General features: G+C 47.0%; 1 protein-coding gene across 1 annotated transcript; it reads left to right on the top strand.

Moving 5' to 3' along the window:
* Positions 1-134: 134 nt before the first annotated feature.
* LOC102572138 (olfactory receptor 4S2) lies at positions 135-10,334 on the top strand. The gene is made up of 3 exons (XM_006278496.3): positions 135-273; positions 4,763-4,897; positions 9,184-10,334. Exon 3 carries the CDS (start codon positions 9,228-9,230, stop codon positions 10,143-10,145), a length of 918 nt encoding a protein of 305 aa, XP_006278558.1. The 5' UTR covers positions 135-273; positions 4,763-4,897; positions 9,184-9,227; the 3' UTR covers positions 10,146-10,334.
* The last annotated feature ends 11,600 nt before the right edge of the window (positions 10,335-21,934 follow it).

A 21,934-nucleotide genomic window follows, 5' to 3' on the forward strand; every position in this document is an offset into this window, starting at 1 on the left:
ACTTCCTTCCTGGTGGGCTAGACTCTGCCCAGCAACTGGTGATGTATTGGTTGACTGACAGCCAATAGGTGCTCACCTCCATTGGACCAGGTAAATGAGGTCACAAGGGCTATATAAGTTAAGGACTGCCAGGAGAAGGGGGCAGCAGCCATGAGGGATACTCAGGAACAAAGAAGAGCTGTACCATCTGAAACTTGCTCTCTATCTCAAAACTCATGATCAAGGAACTGCTTGCCTCCAGAGGGATTCTCCAACTGCCTCTGGATGATACTTGTGAGTAAGCTAACTGAATCCAACTAGATATATAGCTTGCAGTAACTCAGATGCGAGGTCAAAGGCTACCCCAGCTACAGGAGCTTGCTCTATGGGATTTCTCTGACATTGCTCTACCCTGTACCCTATTCTAACCCTACTCTCTATAACCAATAAAGTTCTCCGTTGTACCTAGTGTGGGAGACTCTTTGGGGGTGGATTTAATTATGCCCAGGAGGCCCCCAGGGTCTGCGGACTAAGGGAGACTATCCTTTTTTTCTCCCGACTTGGGGAAGTGCTACAAGTTCTTGTACTGGGTCGAGTACCCATAGAACTATTAGGCCTGTGTTTCCCCAAGGACACAGGACCCAGACAGTCCCTTCTCAGGGTGGTGGTAGCACACGTTACCCCCGGACTCTGCGGTGGGGCTCAAAAGGGGGTCTGCCAGGGCTTAGGCACCCCTGGAGAGAGACGTGGAGTCCGGAAGGTGGGCAGATGTAGGGGGCTCCCCCTACTGGCCCACCACACATGCCTCTTAACATTTTCTAATACAATTAAATCTCTTCCAGCTCTTCACCTGGTCCAATAAACCTGTCCCTAAAATCCCTTCCTTCTCATTTTGTAGCCAAAATGGTCTAGAAAACCACACTCCAACCCTACTATTATGTTCTTAGGCTTCTAAATCACCATGCAACTTTCAACTTCATCTTAAATAAAAGCCTGAATCCCAGGTATGTGGACAAAGAATAGCCTTATATGGGGGGTTTTTTTCTAATGTTCATGCTTTCAAGTAAGTCAGTGCTATCCCAGACATGTGTCAGTCCTTGTATACTTTACTGCTATTAAACTACACCACATAGACACAGAACATAAATGTAAATCCATGAAAATGCAGTCAACTCAAAACCATGAGGTAAGTGAGGGTTTCTGTCCTAGAAAAGCCACAAGAAGGAGCCTAAACATGGCAGGTGTGGGTAGTCGATGCTGCCCTTACACTGCAGTATTTGGACTGTCTTTGAGGTGATTCTATTTAGCCCTAAAGTGAGAAAAAAAAAAGAATCCAAATCTATTCATAGATTACTAAAGCATGCACTTGCACAGTCTCCTTCTTGCCACTGAGCACATAAAGTGAAATAGGATTTAATCCCTTTCCATGCTCAGTCATGGCATGGATGGTATTCATGGGCTGGTGAGGTCACAAAATGCAACCATACGTATGGCTTATGTTACACCTTTCTCATGATGTAGACAAATGAACATGACAGTGTTTGGGTTTGAAAGTAGAAGACTCTAATTAAAACATCTGGAGTGTCTCGAGTATCATCATCCTTGCACTGCAAAATACCAGTGGAGGTGCTTTATGTAACACTTGTTGAAAAACTTGTTGTTTTAGTTAAAGTTCCCCTGCCACCCTTTTGCAGTAAAATGACACTGATACATGAGACATGGAGGATCCAACAGACTCACTTAATTGAGTCTGCTCTGACATTCTGTAAATACAGCCTCTCGGCTTGTATATAGACACCCTTTGAGTCCTTCCAAAATGGCAACTTCCCACAAAGCACTGACTTGTTCTCTTGGGGTGCATCTTAATGATAAAGCCCTGTCGAAATGAGTGATATTGAGCCCCAGGTGACAGCCACAGCAGTCCTGAGCTGCCCAACAGTGCACAGCACCATGCTGAGCCCTGACGAGCTGGGCCGCACTCCTGCAATGCAGCAGTAGCAGTGTGTGTGCCAGGTGGCTCGGGCTAATCCCCACTGCCCCCCAAATCATGTGGGGAGCTGTTACATGAGGCCCGGAGTGGCCCTGATGGCTGCTGCTGCAGCCGGTGAGTGTGGGGATGCAGGGGCTGGGTGGGAGGCCAGGTGGGGGCTGGAACTGGGTGGAGAAGCAATCAAGGGCTGTGACCGGGGAGTGATCAGGGAACTGGGGGAGTGATCAGGGGCCTGGGGGAGTGAGTGGGGAGTGGGGACTGGGTGGCGGAGCAAGCAGGAGGAGCTGGGGAGGCCTCATGGGCCCTGCAGGGGGGCATGTGGCCCCAATTGGGGGACTTTGGCCCCTGCTCCCTGTTTAGGGGCATTGGAACCCTGCTGGAGGGGCTGTGGGACCCTGGTGAAGGGCTGTAGCTCCAGTGGGGGGAGCTGTGGGCCTGTGCGGGGGAGCTGTGGCTGCCATGGGGGGAAGTCCATGAACTGTGTGGAAGGGCTGTCCCCTGCAGGAAGCAGGGGGCCCACTCCTCCTGAGCAGCCCCTCAACTAGCCCCCACACCCACAGTCCCCCCACAATCCAGCCATAAAACCCACAATTCCAAGCAACCCCCACAAACTACTCCTGTGGGTCAAGAGAGGGAACAGGAGCTGGAGGCAGGCTGTGGCTCAAGTGTGAGGGGCAAGGGCAGGGGCAAGGCACTGGTATATCAGTGCTGCTTAGCACTGCACATTCTGGTGAGTGAAGGGGGTAGGGGCAGCTTTGATTTTTCTATGACAAAAAAAGCCAAAAGTAAATGCCAAACTGTATAGATATTTAGAATTGATTTTATTATGATGATAGAGGCACTGGTAGACTTCCAAATTGCTTTAAAGTTGTAAATATATCAATAAAAATTTTGCCCAACTGATTTGATCTCTCTCTCTCTCTGTTTCTCTCTTACATGCTCTCTCTATGTATATATCTATAGATCTAGATCTAGAACTATAGATATATAGATAGAGAGAGAGAGGTTTTTTGTTTTAATTGTGGAAGAACATGGATTTTGGGGTATTTTAAAGAGTGACTTTGGGATTACTTTATCAGGGATTTTGCAGTTTTCAAATAGGGAACACCAGAATTCCTGCTAATGAGGCAAGTGGCAGGACCCAGGCAGAGGAGCCTGCTCAGAGCTGGCACCTAGGACCCAGCTGGAGGTGGATGACCTCCTAGCCAGTTGGGACCAGGAGGACATGCTTTGACAGTTCAAAGCAAGCCACCATACTAAGAACATCTTGTAGGAGATAGCTGCCCAGATTGCTGGGTGGTGGCGCACATGGCAGTAGTGCCGCACAAGGGCCAACTGTGCAGCCACAGCCCACTGGCAGCTGGCCCAGAGGTTCAGATGCCTCTAGTGGCCATGCAGTCCCCATCTGGGTCTGGCAGGCATGCAGCATTGGGGCCACATGATGTTGCAGATGGCAGCAGGTTACAGTCAGGCAGCAGCTCCCACTGTCAGACTGCTGCAGTGAGTAGAGGGTACAGGGAACTCCCATGGTTGCTTCAGCAGTCCATCTGGCATACGGAGTAGTGTCCCTAGGTACCAGGTGGCCAAGCCCCAGAAGCTCCAGTCTATTTGTATACCCAATTAGAGTGGGCCTTAAGGCCCACCTGGATAACTAGTAGCCCCTTCTGGGGCTAATGAATGAGTAGTACAACTAAACTCTTGAGACAACTAAAACAAAAAACAGGATAAGAGTGTTGTCTGGGCCAAAGTTACAAAACATGAAAATAAGTGTGCCTGAGGGGGACATTGAGCAGAGCCCCACAGGCCACGCCCACCAGTCCTCAAAGGCTTTCAAGGAGCTGGTGAATACTGTCCACTGGTTCTCTACCCAGCAACGTTGATGGACAAGTGAGAGGAATGTGGCCTTGAAGTCCCCAGGCACCTTCCTGGCCAGAACCTCCTTCCTGGTCATGTACAGGGCCCACTTGGTATGGGACAGGAGGAGGTTGACCAGGAGGTCCCGGGACTTGGGGGGGTCACGGATGGGGTGACCAAAAACAAGCAGGTCGGGTGTGAAATTTAACCAGAACCTCAGGAGGTAGTTCTGTAAAAATCCTATCTGGTTCCCTCCCTTCTCTCCCTAAACACATAGGATCATGTTATGATTATCCTATCCATAATCATAAAAGAATATGATTATGGATTTTCACAAAGGACAATTTATGCAGATCTATGTATTCATTACAAAATGGATAAAGTTCCCTTTGCTGAAGATTTACAAAGTTGCTAAAGAACTTCGTGTTTTGTAAGAAGATGTTGGGAAAATAAACCTGGTATAAACAGGGTATTGCTCAAGATAAAAAGCCTTAAACCTACAATGAAAATGTAAGAAGCTGAAGGGACTGACATCTAAATGAAAGTGTGAGGTTGAGGAAAGTAACTAATGTAGCAGATTATTAACAGATTACCTCTATTACATATCCAAAGCAGCCTAGTTTAGTTGCTTCTTCATCAAGATATTCCAAGCAATAAGTTTGGAAATGCTTGTGGGAACTCATTATCCAGGACAATGACATACTTCATCTGTGTGATTAATTTCAGCCATTGCTATCTTAACTGCAAAGCCAAGAGAGACAATCAGCTTTTCCCAGAATGAAGGACAGAAACGAGTTCTTTGATCAGTTTCTTTCAAATGCAGAAATGTCTTCAGACTTTCTGAGCAGGGAGACATGCAGATTTGAAAGGATTAATCTGTGATGATTTCACTACCCCACATCTCCACTTTACTTATTTACTTCTCTCACATTTTGACAGAGGGCAAGAGATATCTGAACTGCAGTGAACAACTTTTGTCAGTCTCTTAGTTAGTGCTTTCTAATGATCAGACTGGAATGCTTCACTACCAAGGCACTTGGAAGCTGTGATGGTATAAAACGTATCATCTTTCAGGTAACTATAATAATTGCTTCTTCAATCTTTCTTTTAATCTAGCATGTCTGAATATTTTCTTCTTTTCCTTCCCTCCCTAAGCAGCCACATTCATGTACACATATTTCAAGAAATGGGAAATTATTTTTACCCGCTTTGATATAATCTGATTCTATCAATCAATCCATTTTCAATGGAAATAAATGAATTAAAATATGACTCTGGAAAACAGTTTCCTTCTTTTCCCCTCATCCTTAATAATCACTATTGCTTTTTTCTCCATATTCTAATTTATAATTTATACCAATCCAAGTCATAAAAATGGGCCCATAAACTATAAAAACATCTATAATCTATCTGCCTGTATACCTATCCATCCTCATGCACTTCTTCTTGCTCTCCCTCTCCCTCAGGCTTTATTTTTCACAGTTAAAAATGTCATTCATAAAAAACTTTATTTTGGATGAAGGAAATTTAATTCATTAAATTTAATTACATTGAAAATATTTATAAGGTGAAGCATTTGTCAGATAACTTGTATTTTCTGGTTATACTAAGTAACCATATACTCAATGTAACTTCAGACAAGTGATAATATAGCAGCTATTCCTTCCAGGAAGAATTCCAAAAAAACCCCCACCCCAAACTGGAGAAATGTATAATTAATTTCTGTTCATCTTTGCAATGTGAGCCACTTGCGATAATATCTTTCTAGCTCTCTGAGCATAGTGACCCAATCCAGAGGACTTTTGTCAGACTGACGTCACCTCAACCTTTGTCCTCAAACTCAGACACAGATGGAAGCAGCGGCTAGAGTGAGGTTGGGGAGCTAACCATCTCTCCCACCATTTCTAGGGTCAATAGTCAGGGGCAGGGATAGGGGTTCCTCAGCTATGGATGAATGGCCATCATACAGATGTGGCAATTTAGGATGATGATAGAGTCAGTATAGACAAACCCACATAGCCCCTCATACAGCAAATAACATCCCTATCCCCTGATGATCACACTGTTGTTTTCAGTTCCCCAGCTAGAATTATCTCTACACCTTCCATATCCCAGAATGCATAAAGGAGGTCAAGGGATATTCCTGCTCTCCTTCTATGCCTCACCAAAAACTTCTATAATTGCCCTATTGGTATCACAGGACATTCCATATGCACTAGTTATGTTTAAACTCAGAGCAATAGCAAGGACAGTCTAAACAGTCAAAGAAAAATATGTTTCATTTTTTTTTCTAGAAAAGCAGCTGTAATAACTGCTATTGTCGTTATCTTTTGTATTGTTACTTTCAATTAACAGATATGTGAGAACTATTATTCGATGAAATTAAGAACTTGTTCTCCCAAAATTCTGTTTTGAACATATTCTTAAGGCTTTTCTAAAATATGTGACAAATTGTTTCAAGTCAAATATATATATAACATATAAAAAAATATTTTTCATTCTTTTAACAAAGCCAGAATGAAAAAAAATATTTTTTTTATTTATTTATGCATTTGTTTATTTCAGAAAACACTTCAACAAAACTGAAACCAATTCATGAAATATTTTGATGTTCTTGAATTTGGATTTTGCATTAGCAGAAAAATATAGTCGAACATTACTGAAAATAAATAAGTGTTGGCCAAACAATGTCCCTATCATGTAAATTCTGTCATATTTAAAAAACAGTGCACCATGAAAATGAGTACATTTTTGGTTTAAAGAAATAAATTATATATCCTTATATCTCAGCAGATCACAAACTTTAAATAATTTTGTCTGAAAATATGCTTGCCTTCTCAGACTTGGGTGTTAAGTAATAATTTTTTTTTATTATTGTTATTTTTCTGTTGACTGATAATTGGGTTTGCTATGAGAAAAGTCACTTCAAATCATTATAAAGTTAATGGGAATGACAGAGGGCATCCTACTTTTCAAATAACAATAATAAGGGAGCAATGTTCAGGCTTTGGCTCTTTAAACAGATACTTCATTCTTATTTTTTTATGTATAAATTAATACTTCAGAGGACAAAACTGGTATTTATATATCTTAGTGCAAGGCTGAAATACATCACTCATTACCTAGATCAGTGGTCTCCAACTTTTTAAAGTAGGAGATCTCCTTTGGCATTTAAAAGCAACCCAAGATATCCCAACCCTCCGCCCCCATTAGGTAAGTCTGTAGGGAGGGAAGGAGCGGGGCGCAGGTTGAGGCAGAGGGAGAAAAAATTACTTGAGGGTGTGACCCCCAGGACGTAAGTCTGTTTGGGAAGGGCCAGTGGAGGAGAAAGGGCCATGGTGGGGGGGCATGGCAGATGGAGACCCCAGCCCTAGCTCCACTACCTCTCTCACCACTGGTGCCTTGATCTGCCCCACCCAACAGCGGTGAGGGAGGGAGTGGGGCTGGAGCAGGGGCAGGCCTTGCAGCCAGAATGGGGTGGGACAGAGCCACAAGCAGCTCACCCAGGGGAAATGGGGAGGGTAGCATGAATCCCAGGAGGGCACAGGGGGTGTGTGCCTCTGGATCTGCACGCAGAGTGGGGTGGGGCAGGCTGCAGTGGTAGGCAGTGGCCAGGCTCTTCCCGGGAGTAGGGCTTGCCTGTTGAGAAGAGATTTGCCCATGGCAGTGATAGTGCCCCTGGGAGCAGGGCCATGGAGGTCAGGGGTGGGGGGGTTGCAGCCATCCGAAAATTCACTGTAGCCCCCCCATCCCCCACTCCCAGTGTTGCTGCTGCCCATCCTGAGCACACCACAGCCTCCGCTGGGAACCACCCAGCACAGCCTCCTAACCCCAGCTCACAGCAGCAGTTGTCCTGCCCTGTGCAGATCCCAGGCACATTGCCCCCCATGCCATCAGTGGGGGAGGGGAAGGGGGAGGAAAAGGCTGTACTGGGCTGTTCCCAGGAGAGGCTGGTCTGCACTGGGTTTGGGGTGAGTGGCAGCAGCACTGGGAGTGAGTGTTGGGGGGTCTACAGTGAATTTTTGGGTGCCTGCAGTGCCCCTCCCTCCCCCCATGGCACCACTTCCAATGCTGCTGCTGCCATGAGGCAGACCCTTCCTGGCACACCAGCCTCCCCACCAGGAAGAGCATGGCTGCATCCCCAAGCTGCATCCCATCCCACCCCACCCCGCATGCAGATCTGGGGCCATGCACCCCTGTACACTCCTGGGGTGCTTGCCCCCTCCTCCTCACGCCCCCCCCCCAGATGAGCCACTTGCAGCTCCATCCCACTCTGCCCTGGATGCAGGGCCTGCCCCCACTCCAGCCCCACTACCTCCCTCACTGCTGCTGCAGCTGCCCATGCTGCCTTGTGTGTTGGGGGGTGGGGGCACATGCTGCCCCATCTGTGTGTGGTGGAGGCAGCTGCCATTACAGGCTGGCCTTTTCACCTGAGCCCCATTGCAGCTAGCTGGGGACAGGCCACATGCCATGTGTGTCCCACCACCCAGCTGAGCCACACCTGCATGTGGCCAGCTGAAGTGAGGATTGAGGTGCAGTGGCAGCTGCCTACACCGCCTCCAAACCCATGTGAGATGGAGGGGGACATGACCCAGGTCCTCTGCCAGGGTGTTCCCAGTGTTGGGAGGCCTCCTGCCCCTGGATGACCCCCCTAGACTCCAATCCTCCCAACACCCAGCCGGGCTGGGGCAGCATTTACCTTCCCCTGCTCCTGGATGGACCGCACCATCCCTCCCTCACCACAGTAGCCTCAATCTGGCCACTTCTCTTTCCCTCCCCTAAACTGATCAGCCCCTTCAGCCCAGGATCAATTAAAAGAAGCTCCACAATTGACTTTCCAATCGGGACCAACCAGTTGGGGACCACTGTCCTAGAAATAAAACCATCCCAGTGTTGCAAACTATAGGCAATATCCTATTTAATTTTCTGCACTGAAACAGCAAATTTTTGCCATTACACACACTTTGGGGCTTCTGTTTCCATGCCTGCCAGAACAAAAATACTGGAGGAGACAGGACATTCTGTGTTTAATCCCTATTACTTAGCAGTTAAAGCACTTGCCCAGGGAGCATTAAACACAGACTCTAGGCTACAGTAATCTTGAGGAGGGGTAGACCTGTATCTCTAGCTACCTAGTAAAGTTCATCAAGTACCAAGGCACAGTGCTTAATTAAGCCTCCCTTCTTCAGCAGAAGCTTTGTACTTCTCTGCATTTACTATTCATTAGATAAAATGGATTGAAAATAATGGAAAAGTTTTTAGCACCAAAGATTCATACTCGGTGCATATATACATGCGCCAGGCTGTGTAGTTGTTATTGTGCAGTCATTTAGTACTTGCTTTATTTTGTATCTTGGCAGGTGAATTAACATCTTGATGAATATTGATTACCTTCACTGACCACATGGAACCTGCAAATAATGTGTCTGAATTCATTTTATTGGGACTTACTCAGCATCAGGAGTCAGAACAAATCTGTTTTGTGCTGTTTTCATTGTTCTATGCAGTTACTATAGTGGGAAACCTCCTCATCATTATCACTATCAAGAGCAGCCAGAGTCTTATTTCCCCCATGTATTTCTTTCTAAGCTACCTTTCCTTTGTGGACATCAGCTACTCTACAGCTATAGCTCCCAAAATGATTGCAGACTTTCTTGTTGAGAGGAAAACCATCTCATTCGCTGGTTGTATGACACAGCTCTTCTTTGGCCATTTCCTTGGTGGTACTGAGGTATTTCTCCTCACAATAATGGCTTATGATAGGTATATTGCCATTTGCAAACCGCTTCATTACATGACCATCATGAGTGGACGTGTGTGTGGCTGGTTGGTGTTGGGTTGCTGGACAGGAGGCTTTGTTCATTCTATTATACAGACTCTCCTAACCACTCATCTTCCATTTTGTGGGCCTAATGAGATTGACCACTATCTCTGTGATGTGCACCCTTTGCTGAAACTGGCTTGTACTGACACCTACATTATTGGCATCATTGTTGTTGCTAACACTGGGATGATTTCCTTTACCAGTTTTGTTGTGTTAGTTACATCATATGTTGTCATCTTATTCTCTTTGAGAAGGCGTACTACTAAAGGCCGCCTCAAAGCTCTCTCCACTTGTGCCTCCCACATCACTGTAGTGATTATATGTTTTGGGCCCTGCATGTTCATCTACTTACGACCAACAACAACCCTCTCAGAAGATAAGTCAGTCTCTGTGTTTTACACTGTTGTCACCCCTATGCTGAATCCATTGATTTATACCCTGAGAAATGAAGAGGTGAAAAATGCCATGAGAAAAATGTGGATCCAAAAAGTGGACTGAGAAAATCAATAAAAATTGTAAGCTGTAAATATAGTACATTTAGATACTGATGGGTGAACTAGATTTCACCAGCATTTTAGAGAAACGTCATTTTTATATTACTGTCCATTTCTTTTATTGTGAAAACTGTACAAAAGTTTCCTATGAATATTGCTACTGTGCACCTTTTTAAATACAATGCTTGCAATATTTAAATATGAAAAGCAGATTATTTTGTGTGTTTTGCTCACTTAATTTGATTAATTTACTGCCATTATTATTAGCATCAGCATTACAATGGAGCATGCTAATGGTGGCATTCCAATCCTTCCTGGCTACATAACGATACCATTTAGTCAGCTACATAGTTTTTTCTATGCCAGAAATGACACACATGTGCAGGTTAATAGTCTTCTCTTATACCTGCAGCCCTTAATTCTGTACTCTCCAGCCATACACTTTTATTCCTATGCCACAGGCCAGCTATTGCTCAGGTCTTTTTTCTGATATACCTTTAGAAGTTGGACCCTGTCCAGCCGCAGGAAGGAGATATGTGCATTAGGGCTGTGCAAAACTGCACCATTCTGTTTCTACTTCTGTTTCATCATTTTGAAGGCACAGTGTTTTGTTTTGCTGTTTTGAAGCACTGTTCCATTTCATTTTGTTGAAACTGTTTCTCTGTTTCAAAGCTGTTTCAACCCATTTCAACGTTTCACCCGTAAGCTATAATGGGGAATCATGAAAATGCCTGTAACTTTGTCATTTCTTTCCTGATTGGAATGAAAACAGCAGGGTGGGTATACTTCAAACTGTTCAGAACAATACTTATGTCACTTATACATATGAAGGCACAGTGGTGTGAAAAGAGCAAGCATGGTAGCCCCAGATGAGGCCATGAAGCTTGCCAAGTTTCAAGGAGATAGGTGCAGGGGTTTCTGGGAAACTGCACCTCAAGCTGCTGACAAGCAAAACTTGCAACGTGTGTGACTTTGTGTGTGCTAAGGCAGACCCTCAGTGGTGCTGGGGCCTCTACATGACACGGTGGTGTGCTCCAATTGTTGCCCTGTGGGGTCAGGCTAACTCTCAGGATCTCAATATCGCGCTGTTAGACAGGAGGGTGTGACACAATTGCACATATACAAACACACAAATCAATTAGGTGCATACACATACACGCTACCAGCTCAGGCACATACACATCCAAACCAGCCTAGGCACATGCATACCTATCACCAATTCAAGCACATACACTATACACACCAAAAATTAGACACAGATCACTAATTCATATATCATGCACTCAATTACATATATATATATACACACACACTGAGCAGTTCATACATATACAACCCACCTACACATACACACAGGTAAGTTCCTAACTTGGATGGTACGGTGTGTATGTGTGTGCTTGGGGTACCTGGGATATTGGGGAAAGGTTGAGGTGAGAAAGAGAGTTTAAGTGTAGGGAGCGAAAGTTGACAGAACCAGGATTAGAACCGATGGACTACAGCAAAGCCGGCTGAGGAAATGAGGCTTGGATTTACTTAAGGTAGACTGGGGCTGGAAACTGAGGCAGACAGCTGAGATATTTATGGGGGGGGGCACAGATAAGTGGTGGCAAGGAGGAGACAGCTAGGAAAGAAACTGAGGCAGAAACCTGGTTGCTCAGAGCAAAAGGAAAAGGCAGTGGGGATAAGACAGTGGCAAAGAAACAGGGGGTTTGGAGACAGAGAGGAGCTCAGGACAGGTGTTGGAGGTGGCAGTGAGCCAGAAGCAGGAGAGGGAGAAATGAGACAGAAATTAGAGGGGTGAGGAGCAGAGATTGGAGCAAGGCCAAGCCACAGTAAAGCAAAACCCAACTTAGGGGTCCAAATAACAGTTTTATTAAACAGACAACACACTACATAGCCCCATGAAGTTATTGGTTCACACACACACACACGCACACACACACACTCACACACACAAGCACTCACAATGGCAGCATGAGAAAGAGACTCAGTGGAAGGGTTGGAGTCCAGGTAGGGAAGAGAAGCAGAGTCCACATCCTTAGTTGAAGACAGGGTGGGGCGTGATAGTTACCTATCCAGGCTGGAAAAGGGTCCTTGTCCAGTAGGTGTTGTCCAGAGGGGGGTCGCTGGCAGGGCCTCTGGGTGGATAGGTGGTGTGGCATGGTGCTGGTCCAGATGGAGAGGGCATCCCACTGGGTCTGTCTTCATTACCCCCTTTTATAGGGGCAGACCTTGTGTGACCCTAGTGACAGGAGGCATGCCCAGGCAAGGGTCAGCTCCTGCCATACTGAGCATGTGTGCTCCATGCAGGGATGTGCAGTTTCGGGTGTCTGTAATGGTGCAATACAATGGTAGAGTTGCTGGTTCTGCAGGGTCTTTTGTCTTTCGAATACTGGGTTCTTGCCTCTGTTCCTGGGTGAGTCCACGGTTCCTGGATGAATCAATGTGAGGTGATGGCTTGGTCATTACAGGCCATACAGAAGAGGCCTGCTACCATTGTATTTCAATCATTCCCAATCACTGTTATTCATCCAGGAACCAATTTACATGGGAGGGGTACATGAATCATACAGTTGCGACACAGGGGATGCCCGGGCAAAGAACACAAGATGGAGGCTTGACATATAAAATGGAAACTTGACATGACTTTGGTTCACTTACAAACACTGGCCTAAACCATACAATATCCATATGAAACAATAAAAATAAATATGAAAATGATAATAGTACAATATACAACAGTAAAAATCAATATAAACCTAATAATAATACAATATAAAACAGTGGGTATCCAAAACCAAAAACTTGCTACCAAAATAAAATGTTAAAGCTTATCCTAAGTCTGAGCTTGCTTATGCTTGTCTATAGGGAATAGAGAGGGAGAGAAAAAAAAGACAGAAATAATTGGGGAAGGGAAGGGAATGCATCTCTATCGTGTGTGTGTGTGTGTGTGTGTGTGTGTGTGTGTGTATTAAAAAAGAAAAACTGGGGGTTTTGCTACACAATGAGGTCTCTTCCTCCCCTACAGCCTCAGTCTAGTCCATCACCTTAAATAACAACAGGTAAGCAGCACAATAGCACTAACATTTCAGGCAGCCAAACAGTCACAGAGCCTTTCTTTCCTCCCTGCAGGTGCTGCTTCTTCAGCAGCTGCCAGAGAACACTTCCTACCAGCCCCAGTCTTGGGGCTTAGATGTCGTCAGGGCCTTGCAACCTTCCAGTCAGTTGACTGGGGGCAGGTGCTCAGGGTGTAGGTGGTAGCTGTGTTGGTCTAAGGACATGAGAGACAAGGTTCTTTGGGTCAATCTGATACCTTCTAGTAGACCAACTGAATAGTTGGAGAAATATATCTTAGCAAGCTTTCGGTTTAAAAACCCTTCGTCAGGCTGAGGAAGCACCTGCAATTGATGTGTGTGCTGTTCCTGGATGGAAGGAATAGTAAAGAAGCCAGAGGCTGGCATGCAATGCAGGCAAGAAAGCTAGTCTGTGCAAATGGAAATAGTCATCAGGGGATGACAGACAGGTTGGGGGAGGGGGGATGTAGCAAGTAAAAGTGGAGAGGTACCTGGGGAGTTAGATGTCTGGCAGGTTGTATTTTGTCAGAATTCCTATGTCTATATTGAGTCCGTGAGTTTCTGTACCTAAGAGGTTGATGAAGTGCAGTTAATAGGCTCATCTGTGAAAAGAGGTTTGCAAATTCAAACAAGCACTGAAGCTCGCTAACCTTATCACCAGAAGCCAACTTCCTACAGCCCAAAACACACTGAATGCATCCAGGCCATGCCATGAGAAGACATGCAAAACCTGCCAACAATATCTCCAGTATGGAGATATCTTCACAATACATATCTCCATTAGGGCACCAAGTGCCCTGATGGCAAATACATAGAAGACAGCAAGCAACAACTGCACCCCAGAATAAGCACACACCAAAAATGTATCAAAGACAAGAATACCCAACTACCTTTCTCCAATCTCTCAGGCCTGATCCTCAAAGGGAATTTAGAAACCACTTTTCACAGATGAGCCTATGAATTTCACTTCATCAACCTCCTGGATACAGAAATGCATGGACTCAATATAGATATATAGTATTAAATAGTAGGGGTGTACAAAATGGGGAATATTCGATCTGGATTCAGATTTGGCCCATATCAGGGACAGTGATTCAATTAGTTGATTCGGATCACTGTCCCAATTCGATTCAGCCGAATCTGAATCTGAAGATTCGATGCTGATTCACAGAATCAATGATTCGGCCATAGACACAGCTTTAAATGTTTTTTCTACATACCTCATGGTACCAGGCACGGCTCGTGAACTCTGTGATGGTGGGGCAGATGGAACTTTCCACAGAAGTGTGGGGGAGGGGGGGTTGCACACTCCCTGGTGAACCCGGAAGTGGACCAGAACTGCTTCTGGTCCACTTCTGGGTCTGCTGCCAAGCGTGTCTCTCTGAATTGATTCGGAGGGTTCCAATTCAATTCAGAAACATTAAAGGGTCTCCTGATTCAATTCAGATTTGGAGATTTGGCCACCAAATAGGGCCAAATCTCTGTCAAATCGAATCAGTGACCAAAGATTCACACAGCCCTACTAAATGGTACTATTTATTACTATAATACTATTGTATAGTATTGTTGTATAGTACTACCTTAGAAACTCATGGACTCAATATAGACATAGTAGAATGTACAATTAATCAGTACAATTGTATTAAGTAGTTTTCCAAAATTGCTTGGTACTGACTTATCTCTGCTCCTTCATAAATTAAGGAAATTGACTTCAGTTAGGGTATAACCTACTGCTAAATGTTTTTGAAAAGCCCTCTCAGTAATAATTTATACTGAATCATTTGCAAATGTTGGTCAAAATAAGCTGTTTCTATATGGGCCAGCAAATTAAGAAGAACAATATTATTTATATTCTGAAACAGGAAATGTTTAATTGCTTTTTTTTTATGATTATGGGGATTACAACTAAAGGATTACAATAAAAAAAAAAAAAATCTCAAGGAAATTCATGGTCTCATTAAAGTAGGCATCATGCCCTGACCGGAAGGGATTGCAGTCCAGATGCAAAACAGAACCAAAGGCTGTAAAGAGAAAAAAGACAGGAAGTGAGTGGGGAGTCTGCACACAGCTCATGCCCTCTTCTCCCTGGCAGCAGCTGCTAGTGCCATTGCTATTACTATGACAGTGAGGGCTCAGGATGCTCCATCCAGGGGAAAGACTGAAGCTGCAGTAGCCAGTGCACAAGCCCCCCCAGACTGTAAGTCTGATGCCCCACTCTAAATCAACTCCCAGTGCTGAAACCCCATTTGCCACCCATTTCTCTCCCCTACCCTTCACCCCAAATAAACTGCTGTTCCTTAGTCATAGAAGGTTAATGATGGGGTCTACATTAGAACCATTGGGCACAACCACACATGCAAACATGTGTGCTTGCAGCAGCTCAAATAGAAGGGGTGCAAATTTGAGCCGGTGCTTTTTGCCTCAGCATACATGCCCAGACATGCACTTTGGTGTGGGACAAATTGTGCTACTTGGAGCAAAATAACCCTGCCCAGAGCCTCCTGGATCTGCAGCCAGGAGGGAACTAGAGCCGGGGGCCAGTACCTGTCCTGGCCCCATCAGTACAAAAAGCTGCCCTGTCAAGTAGCTCAGGGCTACTTGCTTTCAGGAGCTTCTGTGGTCCAGCCAATTGTAACCTGGGGACACTACACCTTGTGCCAGCTGGACTGCTGAAGCAGCCCTGAAAATTCCCTACACCCTTTACCCACTGCAGCAGTGCGGCATTGGGGGCTGTTGCCTGGCTGTGACCTGCTGTGCACCTGCAAGGCCCGGCTTGGGACTGTACAGCAGTAGAGACATCTGCCCCTTTGGGCCATCTGCCAGTAGACTGTGGCTGCAAAGTTGACCACCACTGCCGTGTGTGCCCCCTGCCTGGCCACCTAGGCAGCTATTGCCCAGAAGTTGTTTTGGGTGTGCTGGCTTGCATTGAACTGTCAAAGCATGTCCTCCTAGGCCCAATTGGTGGGGGTGGGGCAAGGCAGGGCAGGGTCTCCTCCCCCATGGTCTCCTCCCCCCTCTTCCAACCCCCCTGCCCCTTACTTATTGTCACTGGACCCCAGGTCCACTTCCCTGTGGTTGGCATGCTCCCTGCCCTATGGGCAGGCAGAGTGCTTCAGCACCAGGGTGAGGACCAGCCATAGAGACTCTGTGGCTGGTACCAGAGCATCTGTGTGGAGGACCCAGCCTCTGCCGGCCTCAGGGCATGGTCCAGTACCATGCCCTGCCCCGCTTTTTTCTGCTCTGTTTTTATTTTTACCCCTGGACATCCAGGGGTCTAATTATGCCCCCCACAGGGAATGTTTTCACATTCCTGCACATGCTTCTTGCAGTGTCTCAAAGGGCTTTGAGATGCTGCAAGATGCATGTGCGCTCTTGTCTGGACATGGCCATTGAGGACTGGTATTGCATCTTCAAGGCCACAGTGACTCTCTCTGACCTCCTGTCATGCTTCCACATTGAAGTATTTGTTATTTTTAAGTCCCAGAGGACTTATTGGTTCAATTATGAGCTCTCTTCTACCACTTATAGGATAGTAACCTCACCATACAGTTCAGAGATTCACTACCCATCTCATCCTATCAGTAGATAAAGCCCCTAACTCTGGAAATGGCCCAAGAAAATGGCACCATGATGACAGAATCCATTCTCCTCAGGCTTATGGATGACAGACAGCTGAAAGTCACCTTATTTGTGGTGTTTTGGATCATCCACAGTATTGCCAGTATTGCTGTCGGGGAACCTTGGGATGGTCATGCTAATCTGGAGTGAACACTGCCTTCACATTCCCATCTACTTCTTCCCTAGCAACTTTTTCCATTGTACATGCCTACGACTCCTCAGCTCTGGCCAAAAAAATGCTGCTGCATTTCCTAGCAACAAGGATAGCCATTTTTTACACTTGATGTGTTCTTCAGTTCCATGTGTTCCATTCCTTTGTAGACACAGAATCCTTCCTGTTGGCTATAGTGGCATATGACCCTTCTGTGGCTATTGCAACCCACTGATTTATACTGCTACAATGTTCATTTTTCTCTGTATCTGTCTGGTCTCTAGGGTATAACTCAGGGGAATTGTAAGCTCTCTCATACATACTTATTCTACCTTCTGCAAGAAGAATGCCACCAACCATTTCTCCTGTGATCTCACTACACTATTAGCAATCTCCTACTCAGATACCTGCCTCATTGAGATGCTGCTATTCACTTTTGGCAGCTTGGTTGAAGCTAGTAACATCTTCACAATCTTCACTTCCTACACACTGATAATTGTAGTTATGCTGAGGATCTGTTACACTGAAGGCAGGCTCAAAGCCTTTGCCACCTGTCCCTCCCACCTGATGGCTGTCACTATGTTCCATGGGACACTCCTCTTCATATACTTTTGACCTTCTTCCAGTTATCCCATGGACACAGACAAAAAAGCCTCACTGATCTACACAGTGGTCATTCCCATGTTCAACCTCCTGATCTAAAGCTTGAAGATCAAGGATGTGAAGGACGCTTGCAGGAAACTGATAAAGAGAAAAACTATTTCTCTGTGAATCTCTTTATCAGTAGTGTTTCATTCTAACATTTGAAGAATGGGTTTGGGGTGTGTATGAAGAAATCTGACCACCCAGGTTGCCATCCTGGAGGTCTGTGGAGCCCTCCAGGATGTGCTAGCACACACTGGGCTCCAGGTGCACAACCCTCTGGAGGTGGTGGCAAGGTTCCATACTCTGGGCTTTCTTCCAATGCATCAGAACCCTAAACCAGACCCACATCCCTGTCACTTGCCCACCTGGAAGTGACCACCCCTATGACAGCTGGTTTGGTTTCCATTCCATTGTGCTTCAGGCTTTCATTGACTACTGCTGTGCCTTTACCAATATGAGGGCTGGCTAGGTGGGTAGCACCCATGATGATGGCGTGTTCAAGAACTCTGCTCTGCCAACTTTGGTGGAGAGAGTGTGTTACCTGTGCCAGGGGTGCCTGACCTCCAGCACTAGCTAGACTCCAGACTTATGCACTAGTGGAGTTCACCTTCAGCCACCTGAAGAGATGCTAGTGCACCCTCACTCCCCAGATCAAGGTCACTGAGGACAGCATTCCCTGGGTCATCTTTGGAGCGTGTGAGCTTCATAATATCTGCGCAGCCGAGAGGGATCTTTCCATGAGCTCTGGGCAGACGAGGTACAACAGGCCAAAGAAGTCTGTCACTGGAGGTTCCAGCTGTGGTGACACTGATAGCAACAGTACCCACTCCTCCCCTCCCCACTGAAACCCAGGATGAGCTGTTGACCTCAAAGTAGGGGCCAGGGAACTGGGTGTAAGAGGTGTTGGCTAACCACCTTCTCCTGCACTCCCTGCTGTAGGCCACCTCGATGACTACTCATATACCCCAGCCTCACCATGCATCCCCAGCACCATGCTCACTGTGGGCAGTTCTCAGAAAATCACATTACAGCCCTCCACAAGCACACCATGCGCCCCACCAACAGCAGAGTCCTTCCCATCCCCTCCCCCATGACAAAGCCCCCCCCACTCCATCCTGAACCACAAACCCCTCCTGTTTTCCCCAGAAAAGTACCCTCTTCCCTGTGCAGCATATGTACAGTGTGCATTCTGTGTGCCCTCCTGGAGTGGAGGTCAGTGTCTTGGGGGCACTGGGAGGTGGGGAGTATGCCTGGAGAAAAGTGCCCAGCACCCTGGCCTATGGCCACACCACCATGAGTGTCAACTCCAGAGCTAGGTCATCAAGTGGGGCCCTGATGGCAGGAGTTGCTCTGCTGATATGTCTGACTCCCCTACCTTCAGCCAGTTGGCCAGGCTAGCAGGACCCAAGCATGGTGCTGTCCCTGCTGCAGGCAGTTCCTGCTCCAGGGCCACTGAGCACCAAGGAAAGTTGGGGGGCATGGCCTAGATGCAGGAACTAGCTGGCAGGGGACCCAGGGTGGGAGCCAGGGCAGGGGCACCTGGTTGATGGAGGTGCGGTTGCACATCAGCCAAAAGCCACTTAGGGGCTTGCTTCTGGGCAATGAGAAGGACAAAAGCTACCACCAGGGACAGAATGGTGTCTATCACCCTGCAGTCCTCATCCATGACCTCCACTACCCTGGCTTCCATGGCAGCCTGACATTCATCGGCCTCCAAATGCCTCTCCTTGAGGGTTAGGAGCCTGTCCCAGGAATCCTGGTCTTCCCCCTCCCTCTCTGACCCATATGTTATGTTCTCTCCATGCTAGGCCCACATGTCTGCCACCTGCTGTGTGGCAACCATGACCACCTAATAATAGAATTCACCATAAGACGGCGAGTGGGTAAGATAACTAGTAGGGTGAAAGTACTAGACTTTAGGACATCTGATTTCAATGAACTCAGGCGATTAGTCAAGGACGCACTGCAGAGTAGGAGATTTGAAGAGATGGAAGCCCAAGAAGGGTGGCTGTGCCTTAAGGAAACGATCCTTCGGGCACAAAGCAAGACGATCCCCGAGTGAGGCAAAAGAGGGAAAGGGGCCAGGAGGCTTCCCTGGCTGACCAGAGAAATCCAGAGCAGCCTAAGGGACAAAAGGGGAGCACATAAAAAGTGGAAACAGGGAGAGATCACCAAAGGTGAATATACCTCCTCTGCTCGTGCTTGTAGGGAGGCAGTTAGACAGGCCAAAGCTACCATGGAGCTGAGGATGGCAACCCAAGTAAAAGACAACAAGAAATTGTTTTTTAGATATATAGGGAGTAAAAGAAAGGCCCAGGGAGGAATAGGACCCCTGCTAAATGGGCAGAAGCAATTGGTGATGGACAGGGGGGACAAGGCTGAACTCCTCAATGAGTTCTTTGCCTCAGTGTTCCTAAGTGAGGGACATGACAAGTCTCTCACTGGGGTTGTAGAGAGGCAGCAGCAAGGTGCCAGACTACCATGCGTAGACCCTGAGATGGTGCAGAGTCTTTTGGAAGAACTGGATGCCTTTAAGTTGGCAGGCCCGGATGAGCTCCATCCAAGGGTGCTGAAGGCACTGGCCGACATCATTGCAGAGCCACTGGCGGGAATATTTGAACGCTCGTGGTGCACGGGCCAAGTCCCGGAGGACTGGAAAAGGGCCAACGTGGTCCCCATTTTCAAAAAGGGGAGGAAGGAGGACCCGAGCAACTATAGGCCAGTCAGTCTCACCTCCATTCTTGGCAAAGTCTTTGAAAAAATTATCAAGGCTCACATTTGTGAGAGCCCGGCATGACAAATTATGCTGAGGGGAAATCAGCACGGGTTCGTGGCAGGCAGATCATGCCTGACCAATCTAGTTTCTTTTTATGACCAGGTTACGAAACACCTGGACACAGGAGGAGGGGTGGATGTCGTATACTTAGACTTCAGGAAGGCCTTCGATACGGTATCCCACCCCATACTGGTGAACAAGTTAAGAGGCTGTGACTTGGATGACTACACAGTCCGGTGGGTGGCGAATTGGCTGGAGGGTCGCACCCAGAGAGTCGTGGTGGATGGGTCGGTTTCGACCTGGAAGGGTGTGGGCAGTGGGGTCCCTCAGGGCTTGGTCCTTGGACCGATACTCTTTAATGTCTTCATCAGTGACTTGGACGAGGGAGTGAAATGTACTCTGTCCAGGTTTGCAGATGACACAAAGCTATGGGGAGATGTGGACACGCCGGAGGGCAGGGAACAGCTGCAAGCAGATCTGGACAGGTTGGACAAGTGGGCAGAAAACAACAGGATGCAGTTCAACAAGGAGAAATGCAAAGTGCTGCACCTAGGGAGGAAGAATGTCCAGCACACCTACAGCCTAGGGAATGACCTGCTGGGTGGCATGGAAGTGGAAAGGGATCTTGGAGTCCTAGTGGACTCCAAGATGAACATGAGTCGGCAGTGTGACGAAGCCATCAAAAAAGCCAATGGCACTTTATCGTGCATCAGCAGATGCATGACGAATAGGTCCAAGGAGGTGATACTTCCCCTCTATCGGGCGCTGGTCAGACCGCAGTTGGAGTACTGCGTGCAATTCTGGGCGCCGCAATTCAAGAGGGATGCGGATAACCTGGAGAGGGTCCAGAGAAGGGCCACTCGTATGGTTAAGGGCCTGCAGGCCAAGCCCTACGAGGAGAGACTAGAGAAACTGGACCTTTTCAGCCTCCGCAAGAGAAGGTTGAGAGGCAACCTTGTAGCTGCCTATAAGTTCATCACGGGGGCACAGAAGGGAATTGGTGAGTATTTATTCACCAAGGCGCCCCTGGGGGTTACAAGAAATAATGGCCACAAGCTAGCAGAGAGCAGATTTAGATTGGACATTAGGAAGAACTTCTTCACAGTTCGAGTGGCCAGGGTCTGCAACAGGCTCCCAAGGGAGGTGGTGCTCTCCCCTATCCTGGGGGTCTTCAAGAGGAGGTTAGATGAGCATCTAGCTGGGGTCATCTAGACCGAGCACTCTTTCCTGCTTATGCAGGGGGTCGGACTCGATGATCTATTGAGGTCCCTTCTGACCCTAACATCTATGAATCTATGAACCAGCCTGTCTAACAGTCAGGTCCAGCCCTGGTTCCTCCACTACTGGATCCAGTGCATGTGGAAGGCCCTAACTGAGGCTGAGGGTGACCTTAAAGTGCATCCCAGCTACTGGCTAGTGCCTCTCTCCGACAATCAGCTGCAGAACCTGCAAAGCTACGAAGAAAATGAGGTTTCTGAGATTTTGCAACATTTCTGAGACAGTATACTTTATTCCAGGGAGCTGTGCTC

The sequence above is a fragment of the Alligator mississippiensis genome, chromosome 2, assembly GCF_030867095.1.
Source record: "Alligator mississippiensis isolate rAllMis1 chromosome 2, rAllMis1, whole genome shotgun sequence".
NCBI classification, from domain to species: Eukaryota; Metazoa; Chordata; order Crocodylia; family Alligatoridae; genus Alligator; species Alligator mississippiensis.

Excerpts from the sequence above, each read along its gene's own strand:
- LOC102572138 (XM_006278496.3), top strand. The coding sequence starts at position 9,228 with ATGGAACCTGCAAATAATGTGTCTGAATTCATTTTATTGGGACTTACT.